At 41.3% G+C, this 26,521-nt stretch overlaps 3 protein-coding genes across 20 annotated transcripts in view; 1 reads left to right on the forward strand and 2 right to left on the reverse strand.

Moving 5' to 3' along the window:
• Nucleotides 1-255: 255 nt before the first annotated feature.
• LOC101172977 (haloacid dehalogenase-like hydrolase domain-containing 5) lies at nucleotides 256-7,453 on the forward strand. The gene is made up of 8 exons (XM_004070545.5): nucleotides 256-565; nucleotides 2,367-2,570; nucleotides 3,606-3,718; nucleotides 3,796-3,889; nucleotides 3,976-4,009; nucleotides 4,520-4,694; nucleotides 4,772-4,960; nucleotides 6,414-7,453. The coding sequence occupies exons 1-8, from the start codon at nucleotides 440-442 to the stop codon at nucleotides 6,808-6,810; spliced, it is 1,332 nt and encodes a 443-aa protein (XP_004070593.1). The 5' UTR covers nucleotides 256-439; the 3' UTR covers nucleotides 6,811-7,453.
• A 1,415-nt stretch (nucleotides 7,454-8,868) lies between these two features.
• Nucleotides 8,869-10,330, reverse strand: gp9 (glycoprotein IX platelet). The gene is made up of 2 exons (XM_004070544.5): nucleotides 10,199-10,330; nucleotides 8,869-10,074 (listed from the first exon to the last, which is right to left on the reverse strand). Exon 2 carries the CDS (start codon nucleotides 10,071-10,073, stop codon nucleotides 9,327-9,329), a length of 747 nt encoding a protein of 248 aa, XP_004070592.1. The 5' UTR covers nucleotide 10,074; nucleotides 10,199-10,330; the 3' UTR covers nucleotides 8,869-9,326.
• Nucleotides 10,331-12,755: 2,425 nt separating this feature from the next.
• iqsec1a (IQ motif and Sec7 domain ArfGEF 1a) overlaps nucleotides 12,756-26,521 on the reverse strand; it is a 104,332-nt gene continuing 90,566 nt past the window's right edge. For 10 of the 18 annotated variants that reach the window (XM_023956703.2, XM_023956702.2, XM_023956704.2 and 7 more), the window contains 11 exons: nucleotides 25,864-26,025; nucleotides 24,192-24,314; nucleotides 23,501-23,667; nucleotides 22,559-22,698; nucleotides 21,478-21,507; nucleotides 19,997-20,122; nucleotides 19,804-19,903; nucleotides 18,954-19,115; nucleotides 18,586-18,762; nucleotides 17,335-17,384; nucleotides 12,756-16,098 (listed from right to left, as the gene is read on the reverse strand). In XM_023956703.2, coding sequence (XP_023812471.1) covers nucleotides 15,574-16,098; nucleotides 17,335-17,384; nucleotides 18,586-18,762; nucleotides 18,954-19,115; nucleotides 19,804-19,903; nucleotides 19,997-20,122; nucleotides 21,478-21,507; nucleotides 22,559-22,698; nucleotides 23,501-23,667; nucleotides 24,192-24,314; nucleotides 25,864-26,025 — 1,762 coding nt within the window. In that variant the 3' untranslated portion in view covers nucleotides 12,756-15,573. Of the gene's footprint in view, nucleotides 16,099-16,872; nucleotides 16,935-17,334; nucleotides 17,385-18,585; nucleotides 18,763-18,953; nucleotides 19,116-19,803; nucleotides 19,904-19,996; nucleotides 20,123-21,477; nucleotides 21,508-22,558; nucleotides 22,699-23,500; nucleotides 23,668-24,191; nucleotides 24,315-25,863; nucleotides 26,026-26,521 lie in introns of all 18 variants that reach the window. The other 8 variants (XM_023956712.2, XM_078950432.1, XM_078950434.1 and 5 more) reach the window with 2 other exon arrangements.

Raw genomic sequence — 26,521 nt, forward strand, 5'->3', positions numbered from 1 at the left:
ATATTTTTATAAAAGGACACCGCCTAGAAAAAAAACACATTTTTAAAAATGCGTCGAGCCATTTTCTTCTCTTTCTCTGGCGGAAAGATTCGGTGAATCGGTGAGCTGCCGGCGCGTGCTGGTCTGGACGCGGTCGGTCAACTCCGCTTCATCGTCTAAAATGGCAGCGGCGGTTGCAGTGCAGCTGCGGCCAGAGCTCCGCACATCTCCTTCCGCCACAGAGATGCAGCAAAAGAGACCCTCCCTCCACCTCCTCATGTGACGTCATCGGAGCTGGCCCAGTCACGTTAGAGCTGAGAAATAATTTGAGGAAAAACAAGCCGAGCAGCCAGCCACCGTGGCCGGTGCGAGCCGGCTCGTATTGCACGCAGGAGTCTATTTTTTTAACTATCGTTCTTATTTAATAGTTTTTCTATTAGCCCCGACACAAGCAACAGAGATGAAAGGACTCCTACCGTGTTACCGGGGCCTGCGTACTCTGAGCAACCGTCCAGCCGCTGGAAAAGCGGGGCTTGTCGGTTCTCAGTGCGGGCTTCTTAGCGGAACTCATTCTTTTACCACCAAGGTACGGTTCTTAGCTGTTGCTTCGGGTTGGCTCAGGCTAACATCACTACAGATAGGGGGTGACTCTTTGCGATGCCAGTGTCACATGTTCGTTCCCTTTTGCCGTTAAAGTAACGCTTCCACCCAACTTTTCATTTTGTTGATGGCCGGACGGAGCACCGGGAGGGCAGCAGATCATGGAGCTTACTCTGTTTCCCCCCCAACCCCAAACTCCGCCGGGGTTGGTTTTTTTTTGGTCTGGCCCCGCTGTCTATAAGATAACACGTTCAAAAGGCACGTAGGATTAGAGCAGTGCTGTAGTAACAAACTGTTCTGTTCTTGGTGAAGAACAGAACAGTTTGTCACAATGGCAGCGTCTCCATCCATGCACTCATCATGCATTGCTGTGTCACCCTCTGTTGTGACCATTGATTATGATACACGACACCCCAATGGATCTGCTTGAAGGGTTATGGAGCATTGCAATAATAAATTCACTTCTAAACCCACCAGCCACTTTATTAGGTAAAGCTTGCTTGAGCTGTGTTGGGGTCCCTAGATTCAACAAAGTACTGGGAACATTGATTCCTCAGAGAGTTTGGTCCATATTGACATGATAGGATCACACAGTTGCTGCAGATTTGTTTGCTGTACATCCATGATGCCAATCTCCCATTCCACCACGTCCCAAAGGTGCTCTATTGGGTTGCGATCTGGTCACTCTGGAGGCCATTTGAGTCCAGTAAACTTATTGTCATGTTCAAGAAACCAGTCTGAGATGATTCCAGCTGTATGTCATGGCGCCTTATCCTGCTGGAAGTAGCCATCAGAAGATGGTACACTGTGGTCATAAAGGGATAGACATGGTCAGCAACAATTCTCAGGTAGGCTTTGGCGTTGGAACTATGCTCAATTAAAAGTAGGTCAAGAAAACGCCCCCCCCCCCCCCCCCCCCTGCACCATACACCAGCAGCTTGAATTGTTGATACATGGCAGGATGGATCCACGCTTTTGTGTTGTTGACGCCAAATTCTAACCTTACCATCCGAATGTTGCAGCAGAAACGGAACCTCATCAGACCAGACATTGTTTTTCCAATCTTCTATTGATCAATGTTGGTGAGCCTGTGTGAATTGTAGCCTCAGTTTCCTGTTCTTAGCTTACAGGAGTGGCACCCGGTGTGGTCTTCTGCCGCTGTAGCCCATCAGCCTAAAGGTTGTACGTGTTATGCGTTCAGAGATGCTCTTCTGCCGACCTCAGTTTTAACCTGTGGTTATTTGAGTTTCTGATGTCTTTCTATGAGCTGGAAGCAGTCTGGACCTCTGGTGTCAACATGGCATTTCTGCCCACAGAACTGCAGCTTACTGAGTATTTTGTTCTTTGGACCATTCTCTGTAAACCCTAGAGATGGTTGTGGGTGAAAATCCCAGTAGATCAGCAGAAATACTCAGACCAGCTTGTCTGGCACCAACAACCATGCCATGTTCAAAGTCACTAAAATCACCTTTGTTCTCCATTCGGATGCTCTGTTTGAACTGCAGCAGACAGTCTTGACCATGTCTTTAGGCCTAAATGCATGGAATTTCTGCGGTGTGATTGGCTGATTAGAAATTTGCATTGTTAACAATCAGTTTGGATAGGTGAAACTAATAAAGTGGCCAATGAATGCATATTCATTTCCAATTGAAGAAATCATAAATATTTTTAAAATATTCAAGCTATTCTCAATTTAGCATCCGTTTTTGTTGTTGTGTACATAACTTTAGATTCATTCAACAAAGTTCTTTCATGGCTCCATTTATTCGATTCTTTTTCTTTTGCAGCCACAGCCGAGGTTTGGCCTGTTGTTTGACATCGATGGCGTGCTTGTTCGGGGAAGGATTCCAATCCCTGCGGCCAAGAAGACGTTTGAGAAGTTGGTCAACTCTCAGGGACAGTTTGTGGTGCCAGTAGTTTTTGTCACAAATGCAGGGAACTGCCTCCGACAAACTAAGGCTGACCAGCTCTCTCACCTCCTGGGAGTGCCTGTAAGTGACGGCGACCTACAGAAGACACTGACCCACAGGGGAATCGTAACAAGTAAAATGCCAAGTTGAGCATAAAGAGATAAATGTTAGGTAATAGAAACTAAAAAGGGGCAGATTGCGATCTTGCTTCCCCTTAAAACTTAATAATTGCATTATTGTAATAAAAAAAAACAATACCCACCAGTAATAACTCACTAAATACAATCATTAATGAAAAGAAGACTACAAAATGTCATAAAAGTTTCACTTTGCCCTATAGGATTACCCCAAACTAAAGTTTGACAATTATTTAAACAAACCATCAAGCACGATGGTAGGGGATAGTTATATGGGCCTTCTGTGTAAATAGGGCAGTTGGGTTGACGGTTATCTTCAATAGATATTTTTATATTTTGGGGATGACTTTATCTCTCTTGGATGAGCAGCCTGTCTGTCTAAAGGTTGGTCAAATGTTCAAATCCCAGACTTTGTAGACATTGATGTCCAAGGGCAAGGGGACCATACCCTACTTTGCCCCCTATATTGCCAAAGTAATCTATATAAGTGCCTGCTAATTGCTATATTTTAAAGTTGGAGTAAATATTTACTTTTCAACTAAGACATTCTCTGTCTGGTTGCTAAATTTATCCCAAGAGCAGTTAATCAACAAAACTGCTGAGGTGAGAGGGGTCAAGGTGTTTAAAGAGTCAAAGTCCAGGCTACTCACTGACTGATATGCTCTAACATTTCTAATTACCCCCCCCCCCCCCCCAAAACAAAACAATCAATGAACTGAAGCCACACAAAGAGAGGTTGGTTTAAACCCCTCCCCTTCAGGGTCACCAAGGGATTACATCATCCAGAAAAAAGATTACTTGGAAAACAGCTCTGTCGGGGATTAATACAGCAAGTAACGTTTAACACTGACGACTTTGTTGGCTGAATTTTAAGACAACATGAAACATTTGTTTTACATTTTGTTTAAATAGAAAGTATTTGACCTTTTTTTTCTAAATCAAGTGTCATCAGTTCCTTCTGCATTCATTGTACTTTCAGATTACTCAAGAGCAAGTTGTCATGTCCCACAGTCCTTTGAGGATGCTGAGAAAGTTCCATGACAAATGTGTTCTGGTGTCTGGACAGGGGCCCGTCCTAGATATCGCTAAAAAGTAATTTTCCCTTTGCTTTCTCAGTTTTTGAACCTTTTGATTTCCTCTCTTGACTCATCTTTGTGATCCATTCTCAGTGTTGGCTTTAAGAATGTAATCAGCATCGACATGCTGAGGGAGTCGTACCCACTGCTGGACATGGTGGATCACAACAGGAGACCCAAACTTCCGGTGAGACTTCACTATCTGATGCTAAACTGAGATGACAGCCAAATTCTTGTGTTCCCGTCATATGAAGCTCATACCTCTCATTTCAGACCAACCCTGTAATCAATCTTCCTAAAGTTGAAGGTGAGAACTTGCTCCTCTAATGTCTTATCTGGTGACTGTATAAGTGAATTAGACTGAATGTGACATCATTTATGGAAAGGGGTTTATATTCCGCTTCAATCAAATGAAATCAGCAAATTTGTGATACAGATGTTGAGGCCAGATGACGTAAATAATCAGTGATTGGTCCAAAATCTGTCATATGTTTCAAAGGTTTTGACCTGGGGGCCATTAGGCACCACATACTTTCATAGAGGCAGTTGATGGGTCAGTTTCTAACTTGAATACCTTGCACAACAGAAAAAATATAAGGGAATGCGAATTAGCAAAGAACATGTTTACTGACAGAGTAATAGCAGTTCATTTCTCAATAGATATTAAATGGATTTGGCTTCTTGGAGCCAGCGAGTACTTGTTGTTTGGAACACCGGGGGGAGGAGTCACTCAGTCCACTTCTCATATACAGTCACTGGTCTTGTCCTACGGGATATTCTTTGACGGTTCCTTCATGTCTGCTACTCTCAAATGCAGCTGTAGTTTTGTTTGGGGAGCCTATTCGATGGGAAACCAACCTGCAGCTGATCATTGACGTTTTGCTGACTAATGGTAACCCCAGTGGCATACACCAATCCCAAGTGATGCCCCACCTCCCTCTCCTGGCCTGTAACATGGACCTCATGTGGATGGCTGAAGCTAATTCTCCACGGTGAGCTTTTAGGAGTCATTCTTCTCAGTTGAAGGAAGGAAAAAGTCTTAACTTCTACCGTCACATCCCTCTCTTAGGTTTGGCCATGGAACCTTCCTTGTTTGCCTTGAGAACATCTTTAAGAAGATAACAGGCAGGGAGCTGAAGTATGAGGCTCTCATGGGGAAGCCCAGCGAGCTGACCTACCACTTTGCAGAGTTCCTCATCAGAAGCCAAGCCTTGGAGAGGCAATGGAAACTTCCCATTACTACCCTTTATGCTATAGGGTGAGAAACCAGGTCACGGCATCGTACATAGACCTGCACAAACAAGTGGGACCACTCATGCAGCAGAGGAGGGAATCCATCAGATTAAATGATAATTGTCTTAACATAAAGTTGGAAGAAATCTGGCTCATTAAAGCAAACATTACATCTGTCAGAGGATTAAAAAAAAAAAAGGAAATGACAGTCTGCTTTCAACAGCATTTAAAAATGCAGGAGTCAACATTTTGACCAACTCCAAACCACCTTCTGATTCCACCTGCTTCTGTCATCACTTTCAGGATGAGTCTCTGCCGATTATTAAAGTTCCACTCAGATCATCTCATGATCAATTTGAAAAGCGTTCCCAGCGGTCTTTTAATTAGGATTTTTAGGCAAAATCAACAAACCGTCTCATTTTCAGACATCATGTCTGCATAGCGGCAGTAGTTTATTAGTAACTCACCTCTGTGTTACGGACAGGATTGCTGGCGTCAAGCAACCCCACCCCCCCTTCCCCTCCCTGTGGCTGAGAGCTTGACCTAAGGGAGCATGTGGTCCGCTACAGCGCAAATAAGCTCTTTTTTCCAAACGGCCTTTTTTTCTTCTGTCGCTCCTGAGTTGCAACGATTTGGGTAAAGAAATAATCAGAAACCAAATTCAAGCTTAATTTTTTTAGAAATGTCCTCCATCATCAGAAAAATGCTACAAGAACAGGTTGAAAACACCAAAAATGTGACTTTCATTGGAGTGAGTCTTTAAGCTTTTGCATAGACTCCCGTTTTGCAGCAATACTTTAGAAGAAAAGTCGTGAACAGCAACCCACCTCACTCTCATTGTGAGATGAGGAGACATAAAGACTGATACAGGAAGAAGCAGACGAACGTCTGTGTTTTAGATCCATCCCATTATGCAAGTTAACAGCTGACACAGTGACAGACATCTTCAGAAGCTGCTGAATCCCTTTTGGGGTCAGGAACATTTTGGAGCATAGCTACTGTTGGGTGATGGTGAGTTACAGCTTGAGGAGGATCACACACTCACCTTATAGAGACACCAACTAACTTATGAAGCATATTTTTGGACTATGGGAGGAAGAAAACCCCATGCATGCATGGGGGAGAACATGCAAACAGAAAGGTCCAAGCTGGGATTTGAACCAGGGTAAATTCGCTACGGGGTAAAAGCCCCAACCACTATACCATCATGCAGCCACATTAACAAACAACACAAGAAAATATATGCAGAAAAAAACACCCACTTTTATCTTTTATCTATTCATATCTTTTACTAGATATGAATTGTAGCCCATAGACTTGTTACTAAAAAAGTATTTCTTTTAACTTCATTGTTGCTTTGCTTTTGTAATTGTTGCTAATATTTACTATTCTATTGATAAGGTTTAAACAACGTACACAAAAAAGTCAGCTTTTGTTAGTTTAAATGTTGTCTGAATAACCTTTTCTTATTTCCCTAGCGATAACCTGATGACTGACATCTATGGCGCCAACCTGTACAACCGTTACCTGGAAGAGAGAGTGGCTAGAAAGAACCCCAAAGCTGTGGCACAGATGGCCGCCGTCACCGGGTCCGCCTCCACGTTGCCCGGGGAGGAGGAGTCCGACAGCCTGTGGGAAAGCGAGCTGGCGCTGCCCTCTGCCACCTCCTGTAAGTCCATTCTGGTGTGCACGGGGGTGTACAACCACAGCGTGGACGTGCCGTCTGACCCTCACCGCTGCATCAAACAGACCGTGTTCCACGGGCACCGGGATTTCCGCTTCGAGCCCGCTCTGGTTGAGCCGGACTACATCACGGAAGACGTGGCAGAGGCCGTCGACCTCATCTTCAAGCATGAGAAGTTTGTGCCTCAGTAGAGCTGAACCATGGAGCACGCCACGTTAACACATTAACATGTAGGAGCACAACACTGGACATGAACAGGGCATTGAGAACATATATATTCAGTATTCAGACAAAGCTTAGAATTAACGGAGCCTCCGTGTGTTACCCTCATCCGCTCTTTTACATTGTTTTTTGTGATAACTTCAACAACCCCTTTGTCAAAGAATTGCCTTATTTTACCTTCTAAGTGTTTTTTTTAGATGATGGATATAGTTTCAACTCCTAAAGCCATCCTATATTTATTACAAGAAGTTACCACCGTTTTATATTAAGACACAATTTTCATGAACCGCTGGCTCATCCATTAATCCTGGTAAACCTATGCATGAAAAGCAGAGTAACACCTGTACTGTAACAGCTGTCTGTTGTGCAATATTGTCCTGTAATAGTACTGTCGGTCTGCATTTTGTGTAGCTGTGAGGCTCATGGCCATATTTGCACAGACTTTAGTTTCTTTATGAAAAATCTGTCCTTATCGCAGTATTATTATTTTTATGTTTTTCTCCTTAGCAAAACAGCTTCTAAAAACCCATCCATAGTGTTTACCTCCATCTTCATTGAAGGTAAATATTTTACCTTGAGAGAAAAAAAAAAGAAATCCTTACAACAGTTCAACTAATCGTTTGTGTCTTTTTTCCACTAATTCCACACTTCAGAATGGAAAAAGAAAAAAAGTTAAGTAAAAAAGAATCACCCAAATCCTTCTTTTTCACACATTTTGCAGTTTCCTTTTATATAAACTGCTTTTTTATGATTTAATTCAGTGATCCTTGAATACCTAGCTGTCATTTTTTAACCCTTGTGCTATCCTAGGCACTTTAACATTGGGAGTTGGGTCATCTAGACCCACTAGACAGTGCTCTGAACCTTTTTTTCTTCAATGATTTGTGATCTTCACTGGTGTCCATGGATTACATGAAATCTTTCCACCTTTATCCACCTTTGTCATGGTAGGAATAACACGTCAATGTAAGGGTGGGGTCATCTAAGATAGCACAAGGATTAAGTATACATTGCAAAAACCACTAGAGAATTTTAGGGAATTAAAAAGTCAAACAATATAAAAGTAATTGTCTGGGGTGAGTAGAAGTGGAGCTCTTTAGACTATTAAATCCTTTCAGTGTATCATAGCAAAAAACAAAAAAAACCTTTCCACATAAGTGAATTGGCGCCAAGAGAACTTATTTATCCTTGTTTCTGCATCCTGTAATAGGATCAAATAGGAAAGTTTCTTTGTTTAAAATTAACTCATTTCTAAAGGTTTGCCTCCATTAAGTAAACCTTTTTTTTAAATTACAAAAAGGGGACGTTTTCCACGTTATTTTTCACTCCTTTTTATTTATTTCAATAATGACCCCTGAACAACCATCTGCATAAAATAAACCAGCTAAAGGATATCATGTAACCCTTGTGCTATCCTAGGCACTTTACCATTGGGAGTTGGGTCATCTAGACCCACTAGACAGTGCTCTGAACCTTTTTTTCTTCAATTATTTGTGATCTTCACTGGTGTCCATGGATTACATGAAATCTTTCCACCTTCATCCACCTTTGTCATGGTAGGGAGAACACGTCAATGCAAGGGTGGGGTCATCTAAGATAGCACAAGGGTTACAATCTTAATTATAATTTAAAAGTAATTTAGGGCTTAAGATACACAAGATGGGAAGAGCCAGAAATCCAGATAACTTTTTTTTTAAACGTTCCCTTTTCAAGAAGACTTAAGTTTGGTCAGGTTGATTCTCAAATCTTTTTCTATGTATTGTCGTGACCTTCTCACCCCAATAAATTTAAATGGTAAAGTTTTATATGAACAAACTTACATTTCTTTATATGTTCTATTTTTATTTTATCCAAGTAAAAAATACAGTACTTCGTAAGTTTATTAGGGCATATCCATCTATCTTTATAATTTTTTAATGCAATTTTTAAGCCCTTGTGCCCTTGAAAAACCTCAAACAGGAATAAATCCTCCTTTTGTTGGTGTAAATTTTTAAGCTGAAAAGTACATTTAAAATAATAATCAAAACTTTCCAGTTTCACAATTTTTCTATTTTAATTTTTGGCCCTGTAAACTCATAGTACATTTTTATATCAGTTCCTGCAACAAACTATACATTTTAAATACAGTCTGCATTTGAAACACATGACAAAAAAATTCATTTAACCTGAACAGCTCTTTCACGTCAGCCAAACAGCATGTCAGGGTCCACATTCAGAGAACAGTTTTGATTCTTTTTTTAATACTGCTACTCCAGTCCAAGATTCAAAGTGTGTTTGTTTTTTAGGTAGAAACAGCAGAAAATCTCTTACCTTTTACCACTTTTGTTTTCTTAAATTTTTATGTTTTGTATTTTCTGGACACAATCATCTGCATCGATACAGACTTTGGACCAGCATACCAGACTTCTGGATTGTGCTTATTTGTGAGTCCATTAAATAAAATAAAAAAATCTGCCTCACGTTGCCTGCTGTGAACACATGTTCCTCAGGTCGCCTTTATCTTTATATTGTGTTTCTTATGTAACACATCCAGCACTTGCGGCAGTAGCTCCATATTAAGAAGCGGCCTTTCCAAGTCCTCTGAGCAGAAGAAAAAGTCAGAGTCCTCACCAGCCCCTGACTGTCCTGTGTGCAGCCTCCGTCTGTGTTTGGGCCTCAGCGAGCGCAAAGAGTAGCTCTGGAAGCCTGAATGCCTTTCATCTATAGACAGAGTGAAGGTGGACCTTCTGCCCAGCTTCAGGCTCCACAGAGACAGGAGGAGGAGGCAGAGCAGCATCCCCACCATCAAAGCGTTGGTTGCATAAGCACAGCTCGGTCTGGCGCAGGAGGAAAAGTACTCATCTGTCAGTTCTGTCATGGCTTTGTGAGCAACAGAGCTTGGAGTGGAACAAGTTGGCACCGATGAAATAATGTGTCTGTTCTTTAGAACCCAGTTCCTCAGGTACTGGATTCTGCAGTCACAGTGGAATGGGTTTCCAGACAGAGAAAGCTTTTTGAGGGAGACATATCTGTCAAATAGACCTGGATCCACTGAGGTGAGCCTGTTGTCCTGCATTTGGAGCTCCGTGGTGTTTGAAGGGAGACGAGGAACATGGGTGAGGTTCAAAGAGCTGCAGTTCACGTGAAGCCCAGCAGGCACCAGTGCAGAACAGATGCAGGGCCTACCACTGATGTGAGCATTTGAGGAAGTCGGAAGGAGGTAAACAGCCAGGCTTAGACTCAAAAACAGCATCCTGAGGAAGAGGAGAGAACGTTAGAACTCACACGACCACAAAGCTGAGGAGTAGAAAACTGCTGGATGTGACTTATGGTTAAAGGACATCACAAAAGAGCAAATGCAGAAGAAAAAAAGCAAACCTTTCAGAATCTTGTCATCCTTGAAACTTCCTTGCGGTTGTAAAATGTAACATTCAGGACTTTTCTACGTTTGTAACCCCAAGCTTCCATACTCCCCACAACAGAGCAGCATCAGAGTGAGGAGCACTCCAATGACACTGCAGCCAAGGGAGCATGTGACATGAAAGAAATCCAGCTGCCTTGAGGAGATAAGAGTTTATCTATTGAAATAATGGCAGAGACGCCTCCACGCAGCACTGCTGCGGATGTGCTGGAACATAGAAAGGAAACATAATTACATAATTTAAAAACCCTTTTAAAAAGTTTTAAAGGAAAATGTGTCTAATAATTTAGTCATCTTCATTTTCTCCGGCAGTGGATCGTTCAGCCAGTAGGGGCGCAACAGCTCAAGCAGTTTTTCAATGCAAGTGTATCGCGCGGCCTCTAGTGGAAATATTGCAACATTGCTATTTAGGCCAGGGTTTTTTAACCTTTTTCCTTGATAAAAATCAAATGGCACATCAACTGACAATGTTTAAAAACGTATAAATAAACAAGTTGTAGTCTGCATTAACAGCATACAGTCCTTCATATCAAAGTGTCTTAAATAAGAATAAACACAAAATGTAATTTTTCTGCCAACATAGTAAGCAACCTGGAACTATGTGGAGTTAATTCAGTCTAAATAATCAGAAATGGCCACAACCTGTTTTATGCCTGGATAAACACAGAGCCAATATCCTGGAAATGGAAAATGGTTTTAGACCAAATAAGTGAAAATATAGGGCAGGCGTGGTGCAGCGGTAGGGCAGTCAACCCATGATCATAAGATTGCAGGTTCAATTCCCGCTTTGCACGCCCATGAGTCAAAGTGTCCTTGGGCAAGACACTGAACCCCACCTTGCCTCTGGTGGTAGGCAGGCACCTGTGTTTGGCAGCGGAGTCGCCACCAGTGAGTGAATGTGTGTGTGACTGGGTGAATGGGTCTGTGACTGTAAAGCGCATTGTCCTTGTAGGGAGAGAGGCGCTATATAAGTATACGCCATTACCATTTAAATAGATTCATTTTCCATAACACGCCTGACCATCTTCGCTGCACACTGATTAAAAAATGACGTAGGGAATAAAATAAGAAAAAAAAAAGTTTTAAATCGTCTGGAAAACATCTGGATCTGTGTTGTGAGGGAACCATTATGTGGTTTTATTTTTTATTTAAAAAAAGTAATCTAAATACATGGGGAAAATGGGGTAAAACATGACGCTCAGCATTAATATAAAATCTGTATTTAATAATGCGATTTGTTTCAGTAAAACTCTTAAATTTAAAGGTCCACGTATGTCTGACTATTCTGGGGTAATTGTGAAACAGGGAAATACTTCTGAGTTGTGTAAAAATAAACAAGGTCGACCTCCATCACCTTAGACATTGCAAATGGAAACTGGATTTTTTAAAACTTTCTGTAGGAAGCTGTGTTATGATTGGTGGTGCTTCCCTGTTTTATTCAAACACTCACAAATGAGCTGAGATCAGTATCATGTCTCCCTAATGTAATGGTGGTTTTGGCATTATTTTAGGGCGGCATTTTTGCATCTATCTAGGCACTAAAATAGATGTTACGGTGGTGCATTTACAGAAAAAAATCATTTATAAATATCCCTGAACGTAAAGTTAAACACCCGCTTTAATAAAAATTGTGTTTTTTGTGATTTTATCATGTTCTTGTGTTTTTTTTCTCATGATGGATATTTATAAAGACATTTAAAGTTAAAATTGCATTTCTGAGTTGTTCTTTATTCAAATTCTTGTAAATGAGGAGCAGATGAAAAATGCAGTTGAAAAAAAGCCTGAAGCAGTGACATAGAAGCTGCTGCGGCAGGGCAAAAGCTCCCTGCTCTGCTCCGTTATGATGCCTTCCCTTGCAGACAGACCCATGAATGTTGCTCAACACTGTAGCGGATGGCTTCAATATTGCTGCACCGCTAATGTTAGGTTGGGGTTGTGAGGGGCTGTAAGCTAGTGGAAGAGAGTGTAAAGATGATAGGAAGTGAGGACAGGCTTACTCCAAGTCAACAGTCTGGCCTTTCTACTGCCGCTCTGCAGAAAAAACTATGTCCCAAAAAAACCACACAGGCTTTTTAATTTTTTGGGGGGGAAAAAATGGCATAATCATAATAAAAAGACCACTGTGATCAGATTGGGACTTTAAGAAATGAATACACAAGAACAATAACAGTTAGAAAAATGTGCATAATAAAACATAACAAAAATGCATAATAAAACCTAATGACATTCAGGTGTAAAAAAAAAAAGCAAAGTCACTGTGAAACATGGTGACAGCTATATCATGGTAAGGGTTTAAAAATAAATCCGACCAAAAATTGAAAGTTATTTCTTATGTAACTATTTGGCATAAAACCATAGAGTTCTGCCAAAGTTATTGAGATGTAAGTGACTTTAGAAACATTTTGTTCAGTATTTTACAGACAGGAGACAGCTATATTTGCACAAAGATGCCAATCGTGACACAGCAAGCACAAATTCTTGCCTTCATACCATTAGAAAGAAAATCAACACATGTACCATAACTCATATATTTGTTTATTGGACGTTCTCGACATTGTCACAGTTGTAGTTTTACAATAACTGGGGTCTTACTGATTGACTACTCACTGTACAAACTGAATGCACACACAAATGAGGCCATTCCTGTCTTTGCTTTCTCTGAAAACGCGTCTCAAGCCATTTTGGCGGGTGGAGGTGGGTGGTAACGACAGAGCTGGACGTTGTTTGCAGCACCCTTTTCTAACAGTCTGTTATTTGATTTCCACAGCAGAAGTCCGTTCACTGCAGCTGGAGGCAGGCAGAGACAATCGATATGTTCGTTTATCAGCCCTCGCATCCGTCCCATGAGGTGATGTATGTACATCCTGATCCAAACGGCAGATATGAGAATAGAACGCTGATCGTATACACATTATGTACATCTCAAATAACCAAAGTCGTGGTCCCTTTACAGTCGGCCAAAGATAAACTCGTCCATCTGCTCGCACATCAAAATCCCCCATATTTACACCATGAAAGCCCTCAAACAACAAAGTGCAATGTTCATTTCGGTCGGTAATTTACACGATGGCTTGTGGATGAAATGCATGCTGAGCTTCAGAACTACGACACATGGAAAAGAGCAGAGCTCCTTATGATCGAAGACTGAAAACCGAAAGAGGAGTCCCAATATAAAGGCTGATTTCCTTCCACATCAGCTCACAGTGAACAGTGATGCATCAGATCCATGCAGTGCATTGCTGGGGTACTTTCTCACAAAATATGACATGTGAAGCGCAACAACACACCCAAAACAAAACAGAAAAAAAAATACACAAACCCAATTGGTCTGAAATGATGGACACATTCAGCTGATCATGTGATATGTCTGTCACCCCAACACTCTGACTCGTGGCAATGAATTCGTTATGAAGGTCATTAAAATACATTTACAACCTGAATATTGGGACAAACAGTTTACTGTCACTAATTTACACACTAGAATAGACTCTTCTTAGACTGTAGAAAGATATTCTTTATATATACCAGTTTGTTCAGCTTGCATTATCTATGTTATAACTGCATTTCCTGAAAAAAATGAAGGTTGTTTTTCATATGTGCTTATCCAGCAAAATAGTTCAGCCCAAGAAGATCAATTTTCCTTTTATTAAAATATATATACACACATTCGTCGTTCCACTGTGAGCTATTTAGGTATACTTCTAATGACCAAAAAAAAACAAAACGTTTTACTTCATCTCACCTGAATCTCGTCTTGGACGAGATGACAGACTCTTGAGTCTGCGTTGAACTGAACACGATTGCACTTTAATCCTGCTATGGTAACACTGATTCTGTCATATAATGTGCAGAGGATTTACCTCACATTGATAACATTACATGCAAACAAACTCACTCAACGAGACATTCCACTAAACTTCAGATCTGCACCTCCTGTAAGACCACAAGGACAGCCAGACAGTAAATCACCAAGAAAAGACTCAGACAGGGGCGGAAAACCAGGAATGAATAAATAACCACAGAAAATGTTGAACACAAATCGGAGGGAGATCTCAAATTGATTTACAAAATCAGTACGAAGATATTGCACAAATGATAGAGAAAAAAAAGGAAAATCTCACCACGTGAGTTGATTTTATTCATTCACCAAATCGTGTGGTGAACACTAAATTTCAAACAAGGCAAAAGTAAATAAAAAAAAAAAGTTTTTGTCTAACTCAAGAGAACAGCTGTTGCACACGCTAACGGCAGCAGACTTTTAGTATTTCATTTGTAACAGTAACTGAGGCTTTTATTTTGTCAGCCACGATCTGAGTTTATCAGCCGTGAGGGGACGGGACTGAGGGGAGAATCTGCAGCCCCGTGTGCGACAGCTGCTGTCCAGAAGCTTTTCTCATCGAGATTAAAGGCCAAACTGAAGCGGAGTGCCCTCCTTTCAGGTCTAGATCTTGTTTCCACAGCCAGTATAATACTGATACTGATTTTTGCTGATAATAATCGTATGTATAAGCTTACAAATTACTTTACACACAATATACTGTACATTAAGTCTCGACTAAATAGATTATGCATTAATAATTGGCACATTTATTTATGAGAGCTAGGAGACAACACATATAGCTGTCATCTACAATAAATACAGCACTAGAACTACAATGGCTGACTTGGGTTGTTTACCTGTCCTTTGATTGAAGATAGTATGAAATGATTATATCTAGATTTTTCACTATATGTGAGCTCTACGGGAGGCAACAACGATTAGCATTCTCATATGATGGGAAAACCTGCAAACCAAAGACTTGAACAGTTCAAAACGACTGAGCACAAGAAACCGTGAAAACAGTCAGCCATGTTTTTCCTTTTTTTTCTTCTTCTTTTTTTTTTAAATCTCAGAGCACATTGCCTCCTGATAATGTGAGGGTAAGACAAGGTGATTTCTGGAGGAATGAAGTAGGAGGAGCGGCATGCAGAGACTCTGCCGCTACAGCCGTCACATACTGGCGGTGCGTGAAGAAAAAAAGAAAAAAAAACAAGTATTCCTGTGCAAACCCCCACCAACCCTTTTCCCACCCACACAAAACCCTGATGGGACATGAGTCCTTCATCAGGCAGACTAGTAAAAAGGCCCCTAGTGGAAGATTGGAGTCCGATTTCCATCCTGCATATTGGTTGGACCTGGAAGTGAGAAGGAGGCTGCGTGTGGTTGGTTCCCATCACAGCAGCTGAACACAGTGGACAGGCCATAGAGTTATGCTGTCAGTCCCTTTGGTGTAAGCGATTGTCCCTCTTTCCTTAAAGTCCCTTCTTGCTTGTCCTGTTTGTGTCAGCAGCATCACACTACGGTGCTGATACCACTGTGTTTGGGTTTGGGTGCACCGGGAGCGGAACCCGCCTGCTGAGCGTGGTGGTGGGGCCCGTGCGGGACGTGGTGGGGATGCTGGCCGTAGTGGCTGTGCTGCGGGTGGGCGTGGGGGTGCACGTGAGAGCTGAAGGCTGGGTGCTGGTGGTACTGTGTGTGGGGGGGCGGGTGGTAGTGGTGGTGGTGGTGGTAAGGCGGGGGGTTCTGCGGGACCTGGCAGTACTGGTGGCCGTGGAGTTGGACCTGCACTGCGTGCACTGCTTGTGCAGTGTGGTGCAGGTTGGTTGGGTGGGGCTTGTGGGATATGAGGGTGGGATGGCCGGGTGGCACCAAGGGGGGGTGGCTCTGAGATGGTGGTTTCCCTCGCTTGCTGCCAAAGAGCGACCCGAGAATGGAGGTGGATGCGGCGTTCGGGATGGAGGCGGGATGACCGCGGGGAGCAGCCTCTCGTGGCGGGGGGTCTCTCCTTCGTGTGTGGGGGCTGCTAATGATGGACCCCTGCAGGAATTGGGGGAAAAGACAACAGCATACCTGTCAGCCACAGAACTGCTGCTCCAAACCATCTACCTGTACACTGGCACGAGGAGGAGGAGGAAGAGGAAGTCATCATTTCTGTTGTATATCTTTTCAGATAAAGAAGTAGCAAAATGTTATAGGGCATGCAAATGAAAACTTAAATGTTGTCATGAGGAGGCAGCAGCAGGAATACTTCAGCAAACACGTCACAAGAAAGGGAACCTACATTCCAAAATGCTTTCAATGTCGCCTTAAAGCAATCTATAACAAGAGCTAGGTACTAAGGTGAGCATCAAGGACGACGTTTAGTCTTTTACTGTGTTTCTAAGGGTCAGACATGCAACTTGGTGTTACTTGGTCTGCAGCACAGTTTCCACATGCAGGGGTGTGACAGGCAAACTCGTTATTCACACACTGGCATACCGCTACAAGTCAGAGGGCAGGAGGAACTGAGCGCTTGTGTGTTTCCCTCCTGTTTTTGGGGTCAAAAGGACCAAAATGTTCCTGAACGGAAGGCTTCTTCTTTGGCACTAAAGCTGGAAAGGATGTCTGCTCGGATGGGTTTGAGAGCAGCATTACATTTTCCCGGGACGTAAAAACGTCAAGACATGAGCTGATGGAGAAATGAAATGAGAGTAAAACGAATGACTGAAAAATCCACGAAGCCCATCTCAGATAATGACGGCTATGTTCCTCCCTGAACCTCACAGTATCTAATAAAAGGTTGTGGATAGAGGAAAATAAAAAAAGACAGACCCAGACAGGTAGAGGGGCTGCAGGAAATGAAGAGTTTCCTAGTGTCTTTCAGAGCTACCACCCTGCCAAAGAGAAGAACCAAATGAAAATTGCTTGGATGTGATTGAATGAAGGACAGACAGGCAACAGGGGGGAGGAGTCAGAGGAGGAATTAGTGGGAGTCATGCTTGTTTGCAGGAAACGTGGACGTGGGTCATTAAACATGACCTCAACTTCTCTGGCTTCCAAAAAAAAAAGAAAAAAGAAAAGTGGGGGCAGGATCAGATGCAGGCATCCCATGCATGCACACTAACTGAGGCGAGCAGGTCATAAGGCATCCCCGGAAGAAAAATAAATGATCCAAACAAATGTCTATGAAGCAAAGAAGGTGTAAGACCAAAAATAAATAAATGGAGTGTTCACAGTGCACATCAGAACAAGAAAAAAAATGTTTGGCTTGGATACCAGCTGCTTCCAACTTACTTCCATATTGCTGTCTAGTGATCCTGCACTGCTGCGGCGCCCCCGCTTGCCTGCCCGAGACATGCAATACCAAACATTAGAGATCGACAGCACTTCCGGATCGACTACAGACGGTCGGGTGGCTCGCCCGTCCCTTAGGGGGCAGTGCAGCGGGTTGTGAGTCTAAAAATCCAAAAAAATATGGGCGGGATGGCGGCAAAAGGGCATTCAGGTTTGAGGAGGTGGTGGTGATAGTTGACATGGTGCCGTGGCTTTCTTTTAAACCTGGAGATTCACTGAAATTCAAACTCTAAATGTGAACGAGATGCTGATAAATTTCAGATGACGTAAAAAGAAAAAGTCCTTTTGTCTTTTTAGAGTTAATTAAACCCACTCTTCGTACTAAGTGCTGGTTTGGCGACAGGGGTTGGTCCAAAAAAACAACCAAAAAAAGCCAGTGACGGTCACAAAGAAAGAGAAACATCAAAAGCAATACGATGGCTGTTGCACCTGGAAAATGTATTTACAGGTCTGAGGATGGAGGTCTGCTGCAGCCAGTTATTGCACATGAACAGCAAAATACCTAATGGTAATATAGATAGAAAACAATACATATGAGATGGAGTATGGAAGGAGAAAACAAACCAAAAATCAAGTAATGACTCCATTAGCATGCCTCATCCTGCAAAAACACAAGAAACATGAGGGTAGGGACACTTATGAGGACTTCTGTCTACTTGAGGTGGTGATCACAAGCCCAGATGCTCAACTGTGAGGCACGCCCCTAACTGGAGTTCATTGTGTTATCACCTGCACACTCATTTACACGGATCATGGAATGACTATTGATGCCAAAATAAACTCATATCCTTCTGAAAGACGATGAGATGATATCTGGTGAAGAAGTCTGAACGGAAATACAACATGTGGAAAAGATGAAAAAATTCAACAAAAATTCACTGGAAATGCTTGAGTGGTGGCGACTGATTGCCTGTGTCAGAGAAAGCTGCACTGCTCAAGCTTCTGTTAAGCGGCTGGAGCGTGGCTCGAGTGTCTTTTTAAACATGCCTTGCTTTGTTAAACATTGAAATCGTCCAGACCGAAACGTCCAGTCACCAGGGGCTTAAAGGGTTCAAAAGGCAGAGCTCTAAAAAAATCAAAGTATGGTGCAGTGAATCAACATTTTGCTATTTTTATCCCCTTGGTATCACCTCCCAGAGGTCGATGACAGCACAGAACCGGCTGGGAAAAGCGAGGATGTCCTGGCTGTACCTGCTTCAGAAAGGTCCCGCAGGGAGCTGCTGAGGGCGCTCCTCTTCAGGCCCTCCCCCATGGCATAGCTGTCATCTAGACTGGCGCGGTTCATGTTGCCGTTCCCGGCTTCCTTCTTCAGGCCGGAGCTCTGCGACATGCTGGGCCTCACCACCCCCTTTTGCTTCTCAAGCTCAGCTGTGGAAAAAGAGCCAAGGACAGACCAAGGTAAGAGCTTTTAAATCCAAATAACACTATTCTGTCATGATTCAGGGCACCAATGGTTCATTTTAAACAACACACTCGAATCTCCAAAGTACTTGTAAATTGCTGAATAATCAGGTGCCATCTTGTGTTTGGATTTACTGGGAAAGACACAGTAAACTCACACTCTATTCTGTATTTCTCCATTTCCTGAACCTCAGCGATGGACTCCCGCAGGTCATCTGTAAACTTCTTGCGGTCCTGGGGGTTGGGGGCATTAAAGTTGATGAGCACTTTCATGTCTGCCCCTGGGATGGCTGATGTAAGTCTGATTCCATTTGGGTAATCTGTGGAAATAGCAGCAGAAGAGGAAGAAGAAGAAGGGACACTCATGAAAGGGACATGGATTGAAGCAGATGTAAAATGGGTCATACTTTTGGAGTTAACAGAGCACAAACAACATCCGGCATGTGACAAGCATTTAAGAACACGCGTTACGCCCACGGTGTTCACACTGGACAAGCAGGGAGGGGCTTCCACTTCTTTTTATTTTACTAGCACTTTTCCACTAACTACACTTGGAAGATGATTGGTGTGAAATGTCAAAGTGGAGCAAAATCTCATGAATCTTGCTCCAGGCTGTTTCTTTTTCATATATATTCTGATATATGAAAGACTTGGTGTCATATAAACACAAACTGCAATTATAAATTTCTCCTCCATGATTAATTTTCAATTGGTTGGTACTTCCATGACTTCATCCATACTAGCAAATCTGAGTCCCTGATTGGTCAAAGTTCAACCTGGTTTAACTTTCGCAATCAATGGCCGTGTGTTTTGTACGTAGAACCTGAAAATGATTGCACAAACTTGCATAAATACGCATAACTGCAAGAGCTTTGAATGCGGCAGCCCGAAACGTGCGTTTAGCTACCTTTACACAGACCTTTCATCGTAAGTGGTTGCTTGAAAGTAGCTTATCGTGTTTAGGCAGCTAAGACGCTGCAGGGATAAAGAAAATCCTTCAACACTTACACTGATTTTCAAAGAGCAAAACTTGCATCCCATACAGAGAGAAGGACTGTCTGAAGCTGTATGTAACTGAATTCTTCTTCTTCTGGAAAATCTTTGTTACCTAAAAAAAAAAAATCACACAGACAAGATCAAGTTTGGTCTGGACAGGCGACGCGATCAATTAAAGGAGGAGTGTGTGTAGGGGGGAGCTTACCACAAGCAGGTCATTGAACAAGAAGATCTCCCGCTGATGCAGGCCGAGCTTCTGAAGTTTGTTGGGATCTGGCACTTCAAACAGGCGGCAGTAGCAGACCAACCGGCGATGGGGAAGTGACAGCACCTACAAGGGCGGCAGAGGCACCAGCACTTCAGAAGTAATTATGGACTCAGTCTGCAGTGTAATGAGGAACAGCGGTTACAGATTGAAACAGCAGCGGAGCCTCTTACAGGGACAGGAAGTTGGGCAAAAACAAAGCGGAGAAATGCGCTGAAATCTCGGACTATTACTCCAACAAGCACCAAAAATTAACACTCCATTAAAATGCATTGTAACAATAAAGAAAGACTCTCCAACACTTCTGCTCCACAATTTTTATATTAATTGAGAGTATTTCTGTTGGAATTTGAGGTAAATTCTTTCACACCTTACTTATCCAACCCTGCTTTTACATTAAGTAATCAGTGATTTTACTTTACTAAAAAGTTAGTTGTTTAAAATGTGTCTGTAAATTGAAGCTCCATTTGTCCTCAATTGAAAGTCAGGTCATCCAAACCGGACGTGTCTAGCAAGTAAGAACCTACAATCATTTGCCTAACTGAAACCAAAACAAAACAATGCGAGTCATCAACACGAGACTTGCACGCAACTGCTTAGCTTTGGAAATCCATACCATGAAACTCCCACTGCAGTTTCTATGAGCTCACAATAATTCTAGTGGAAAAGGATGCCCTCATTTTAATAACTTCAAGTGGTTAACCTGAAATGCTCCCACTGTCATTGGCTATCACTCACATCTGACTGACATATTGCAAAGGTGCATCATTTCGTAGAATGACACATAGGACTGTAGGTATAAACCTCAGTGGCTCTACTTGAACCACCTGAATTTAATGATTACGGGGTATGTTCTAGTTTTTCTGTATGTAGTAAAGCAACAGTAAATCCTAATATCACTCACAGCAGGGCTCCAAACTCTGATCTCTGAGATCCCCCTCCCTGGATCAGGTGATCCCAGGTTACTGGAGATCATACAATCGTTTAAACAAAACCGATGCAGGTAATGATCAGTGAATAGGGCTGAAATAGCTAAAAAAAAAGATAGCAAGATGGTGACTAGGGCTGCACGATATAAGGAAAACTTGTGATGTGCGATTTCAATGATCAATATTGGGATGACGATATTACTTGTGATACATGAACACATAGCAAAACAAAAAACAGTGAATACATTATTATTTTTTTCACTGCATTAGTTTTTTTCAATAAAAATCAACATAAATTATGTCTATAGGAGACAGTTAAGAACTTGTATGTTAGGGAAACAATGATCACATTTTCTGGTAGAACTGGCGAAAAGATGGTTGGTCTTGTATTACACGCGTTAAGCACAAGCTGATATCGTAATGTTGAAAAATGTTTCATTCATTGTGCAGGCTAACCAAGGCTGCCTATTTATAGAAATGGAAATGACTTACACATCCCAAGCCATGGTGGAGGGATCCAATCTGAAAACAGAGGGCAGAAAGGACATTATAGTTAACAATTACAAGTAGATTTAGAACATGAGTACTTTTAAAGACTGCAAAATAATTAAAATGTATTAATTGCTCTATCACATAATATGACATTGATTTGTCTGAATAAAAATGTACCAACGGTGATAATAAAATGAAAAAATAAAAGGTCACATAGAAGACATCTGACTGCAAAACTGATGGATCTATTTCTGACAGGAATTCTAGTTTTAAGACCAAAAATTCCCCGCTTAGTCATGTGACTAAGTGATAATGCAATATTAATTTTTAATACTCTACTGGTGCTGTTAGAGCAGAACAGACTTCATTAAAAACAGACTGAACCTTCTATCACTTACCCACACGTCTAAACTTCCCACATTACAACTGCAGAAATAAGGATATGCTGCTGAATGAAGACTAATATTGCTTATAATTGATACTTTATTTATCCCACAATGGGGAAATTCTTCTCCGCATTTGACCCATTTAACCCATCCGGCAGTAGCGTTAAGAGTCTTGCCCAAGCACTGCCCAAGCAGTCTTGCCCTCACTGGTTGATGTTAATTTGCTCGCCATTAATATGGTAATTGCCCCCAGTACCATTGTTCATTCCTCTCCGGAAATCGAACCCTGGATTCCTGCGTGGTAGCCTTTCACCTTACCAACCAAGCTACTCAGCCTCTATATAAATAAAATAATATAATATAAATAATATAAATAGCTGCCTATATACATTAACAAAGCAAAAGTGGCTAGGATTTGTTAGAAAACTGCATCATGTCTTCATTTGACACTATGAGATATTAGGATGGATTAAGGTAGCTGAAACCATAATCTCCCAAGAGCTCTGATTGTGTTGAAATCCTCATTATAAGGTTCAAAAATAATACTTAAAAAGGTACAGATGATGGCTATAAATCTTCGTGTTATGAGGTTTTTCGAGACAAGTAAGGAGAGAAGCAGAAATAAAATCCAAAAAATTGCATTTTACTGTACATATTAGGATGAATGTAACCTTTATACAGAGAACCTTTCATACCGGTTTCTTTCCCACGATGAGCTTCTCAACCTTCTGCACTTGAGAGACATGATCCTCGTTGGTTTTAAGTTCTCGCTTGCGAATCCTCTCGTAGATGCCAACCAGAGTTTCCCGAGGTATGTCCTCTCCATCGTCCACCCCTTCAACACAGGCAGGAGCACAGTTATTGTCCGTTTCACGTTAAGTGAGTTTGCCTTATTACAAAGCAGAATTAGGGGCTTGTAAAAATATAAAAAAGAAAAGAAACATTTCTCTTCCTGCTGCTCTCATCTTGAATTTAATAAACCCCTCCCAGCAGAAGAGTACCAGCTTTTGTCCACATCTCACCCTCTACTAAACCGGGAAATTGAGTCAGTTACAGTTGTGCACTTTCCTATACAGTCAGCAAAAAACCAAACTATTGGCAACATTCAAAAAGCCATTTATTTGCAGCCTTTACAACTTAATGCATCACTTTGACAGAAAGAGTAACCTACAAGCTAACTGTTGTAAAGGAGACCCAGTAAACTTTAAAGAAAAAAGACCTTGGAGTTAGTTGTTCCACTTTACAAAAGCACTTTGCTTCATTTTTGATTGAGTGGATAGTACATGTGTATTTACAGAGCAAACAAACTTTTTCTAAGAAACAAAACCTGAGTTGTAATAATATCTTCTGTCAGACTCATTTCCTGGAGCTGAAAGGACAGCCAGAATTCTACCTTCTCTTTAATTCTCTCAAATTACATATAGCTTTTAGGTAGATGAGGATTTTTTTAGTTGATTTTAAGACAAGAAAGCCTTTTATTACATTTGCTCTGTTAAAACATTTAAAAGTCAAAGTATATTACAGATGGAAAAAAATCACAAATGCCATTAAAATAACAAATGCAACAATGTAAAGCATCCATTTTTTCAATCGTTCTTCTAAAACGCTCATTTGTTGACAGCTGGCAAACAAGGTACCTCTTAAATTTTTGATGAAGTCCTCCAGCTTCATCTTCCTCTCAGGCTTGACATTGGGGCTGTACATGTCTGTGTTGAGGAGGATGATGGCGAAGGCGAGGATGAAGATGGTGTCTGGATTTCGAAACTGCCGCACCACTGTGGGGTTACAGATGCAGTAGCGCTGGCTAAGGAAAAAAAACACACAAACAAAAAAAAAGTTTAGTGAACAACCAAATGTAGGGCATTGAGCCACCACACAATCCATTTCCATAGTAAGGAAATGATTTCAGCATTGGCAGGAAAAGCAGAAGTGAAGCTGTAACAGCTTTTTTTGTTTTAACCCTAATTTAAGAAAGACAGCATTGAAAAAGAATTCAAACAAGTCATTTAGTTTGATTTGACAATAATTTTAAAGTTATTTTTTGAGGAAACCATTGGAAAGAGGTGGATTCAAATACAAAGAACTCCTTTTTTTTTAAATGTAGTGTCAAGCGTATGACTTTTAAAATGATGTGTCACTTTATCTCCACCTTAACTGGGAATTGTATGGGTGTGGGTCAAAAAGTCAAATGTAAAGTGTTTAGTAAGTGGTGATGAAGGAAAAGTGTGACGGGGAAGAAAAAATGTCCACAGATGAAATCCCTGTATGCTGGGATAAAGACTGCAGGTCCCCTGGACAGCCTCTCCACGCCACAATGGGTGGATGTACCTGAATGCTTCAATGAGCCGCTCCACCTTCTGAGCTTCCCCCTGCACACGGATGTGGTTCTGAAACTTTCGGAGGGCTTCATCGAGCTCCATACTCTGGAAGTCCATTTCATCAACCACGCAGCTAATAGAAAAAGGAGAGTAAATGTTGACAAACTACTGGTATAATAACTTAACTTTTAGCATATAAACTTACATTGCTTCACAGCTATAAAGCTAAGACTTGCTACCCAAAGTTACTTATAGATCATATATTCAAAGCAGCTTTTTAAACATGACATGATGTCATCTTACAAAGTTTTTAAGGTTTTAAGAACAGTGTTCCCTCCTTTATCCATGGGTGAAATCCGCCAAATAGATGTTTGAAGCTGTAAAACCCCTCACTACACACTTTATACACTTTTCTCAGATCGACATGGACATTTTTGCCCTTTTCTCTCTTGTTTAAATTCTCATAGTTCAAAACCTCATGGAAAAATAAGTATTTTATCAGTATTTCAAAAGATGAGGATCTACTAGCGATGTAAGATTTATGAACTGTATTTTTTGGAGTATACATTTTTTACATCGCCAGGGGTGCGACTTATACTCAGGAGCGACTTAAATGTGAATTATAAAAAGGTTATTATGGCTCATAAAGTCATTATTTTCCCACCAACAACCGCTAAAGGGCACTGTAGGTGTGTGTATCGGTATTTGCAACTGGCAACAACCTAGAAGAAGAAGATGCACTTCAAAACAAACATGGAGGAGAATAGAATTGTTCTCCTCATGAACTTTATGATATTTTTCTTGTTTGCATTGAGACATTATTATTCTCGTAATTATTTTTTCCTCCCTCGGTTTAATGCGGGACAGTAAATCGTCCAACTGGATTACAAAGAGACGGTGGTACCGCCGATGGCGCCGTCATTCAGACGCAGCTCCTGCAACAGATGGTAAACCTCACCTTGGGTCAAAAAAAAGGCTGAATGATCTCATATACCCAGACATGAAGACGTGTTTTTTGAGCTCTTTAAAATAAATAAACTCGATCTCTCTACGTCAGCTGTGTCTAAATTAGATATGAGGCCAATGCTTTCATATAGAGATGATGCTTAAAACTTTTAACAGTAAATTATGTGACGGGACTATCTAGTTTATAAAAACATTTTGGGAAAAGCATTGAGCTTTGAATTTGACGCATGTTGAAAAAGAGGCAGCAGACACAAATTTGATGCGTGTATTGCGTTCGGTTTAAACGCAGCAATACGCAGACTTTGCTGGATTTGTTTTAGAAACATTGCACTTTACTCCCAAAAGTGCGACTTATACTTCAGTGCATCTTATGTATATGAATCTCTCCTCTTTATCATGCATTTTTTCGACTGCTGCGACTTATACTCTGAAGCAACTTAAAGTCAGAAAAATTTGGTAAATGAGATGAACTTAACGCGTTTTGTACCAGAGACACCGCACAGAGGAGATTGGATGAAAAAATCAATAGCCAATCAAAATGCTCCAGATAGTGTGCTGTTTAAAAAGAAAAAAAAAAAAAACAAAATTGCACAGAAAAAAAAGAAAAAAAATCAGCAAAACCGCCAAGGTGAATCACACTAAAGCGAGCGACCACTACTGTATTTCCCTTTCATCAAAGCAGGTTATAAAGGAGAATAAGAATAAAAGCCACTTACTCCAAAACATCTCTATTGAACTGCTTCTGCCGGTTACCAAGAAACTCTCCAATCATCTGCCTGCTGAGCCCCTTCCTCTGAAGTAAGAAGTGTGCCACTCCAACCGGAGTGTCAGGAATGAAGCCCCTCTCCGTCAGGTACTGGATGCCCTTCTCTGGCTTCCTGCAGGATTCAACACACCGGTAAGTTACAGTTGCATCTGATGAAGCAGACATACTTTAAAAAACAGGAGAAAACATTTTGGCAGAAAATTTAAATTGATTACCCTTAAAGTGATCATTTGTATTTTGATCAGGCAAGTTGATAAACGGCTAATAAAGAAGCTGTTCCTTAGACAGAAACTGTATCTTAACAGTGTAGAAAGTCAGAGCAAAAACAACATTTTGCTTTTAAGTTTTAAATAAGGGATATGTTGGACTCATTTAATAGAGTCAATATAAAGAGCTGAATGCTTTTGTAAACTTGTTTTTTCAAGAATAAATCATAATTAGAGAGCTCTAAATGTTTGTATTTTTTAAAGTCAAATAAATTACTGTAACATAAACATTGATCATTCATAATTACAGTTTTTCAAACAACTTTGTTGTGGACATAAAGAAGTACAGTATACAGTTCTATAAAGGCTCTTTAATCTAGCCTAATTACTGGAGACTTGGAG

The sequence above is a fragment of the Oryzias latipes genome, chromosome 7 (genome assembly GCF_053564925.1).
Source record: "Oryzias latipes strain Hd-rR chromosome 7, Olatipes_Hd-rR_3.1".
Lineage (NCBI taxonomy): Eukaryota > Metazoa > Chordata > Actinopteri > Beloniformes > Adrianichthyidae > Oryzias > Oryzias latipes.

Coding starts and splice junctions, on each gene's coding strand:
- LOC101172977 (XM_004070545.5), top strand. CDS start 440: ATGAAAGGACTCCTACCGTGTTACCGGGGCCTGCGTACTCTGAGCAAC. Junction 566..2,366: donor CTCATTCTTTTACCACCAAG/GTACGGTTCTTA, acceptor TTTCTTTTGCAG/CCACAGCCGAGGTTTGGCCT. Junction 3,719..3,795: donor GTCCTAGATATCGCTAAAAA/GTAATTTTCCCT, acceptor ATCCATTCTCAG/TGTTGGCTTTAAGAATGTAA.
- gp9 (XM_004070544.5), bottom strand. CDS start 10,073: ATGCTGTTTTTGAGTCTAAGCCTGGCTGTTTACCTCCTTCCGACTTCC.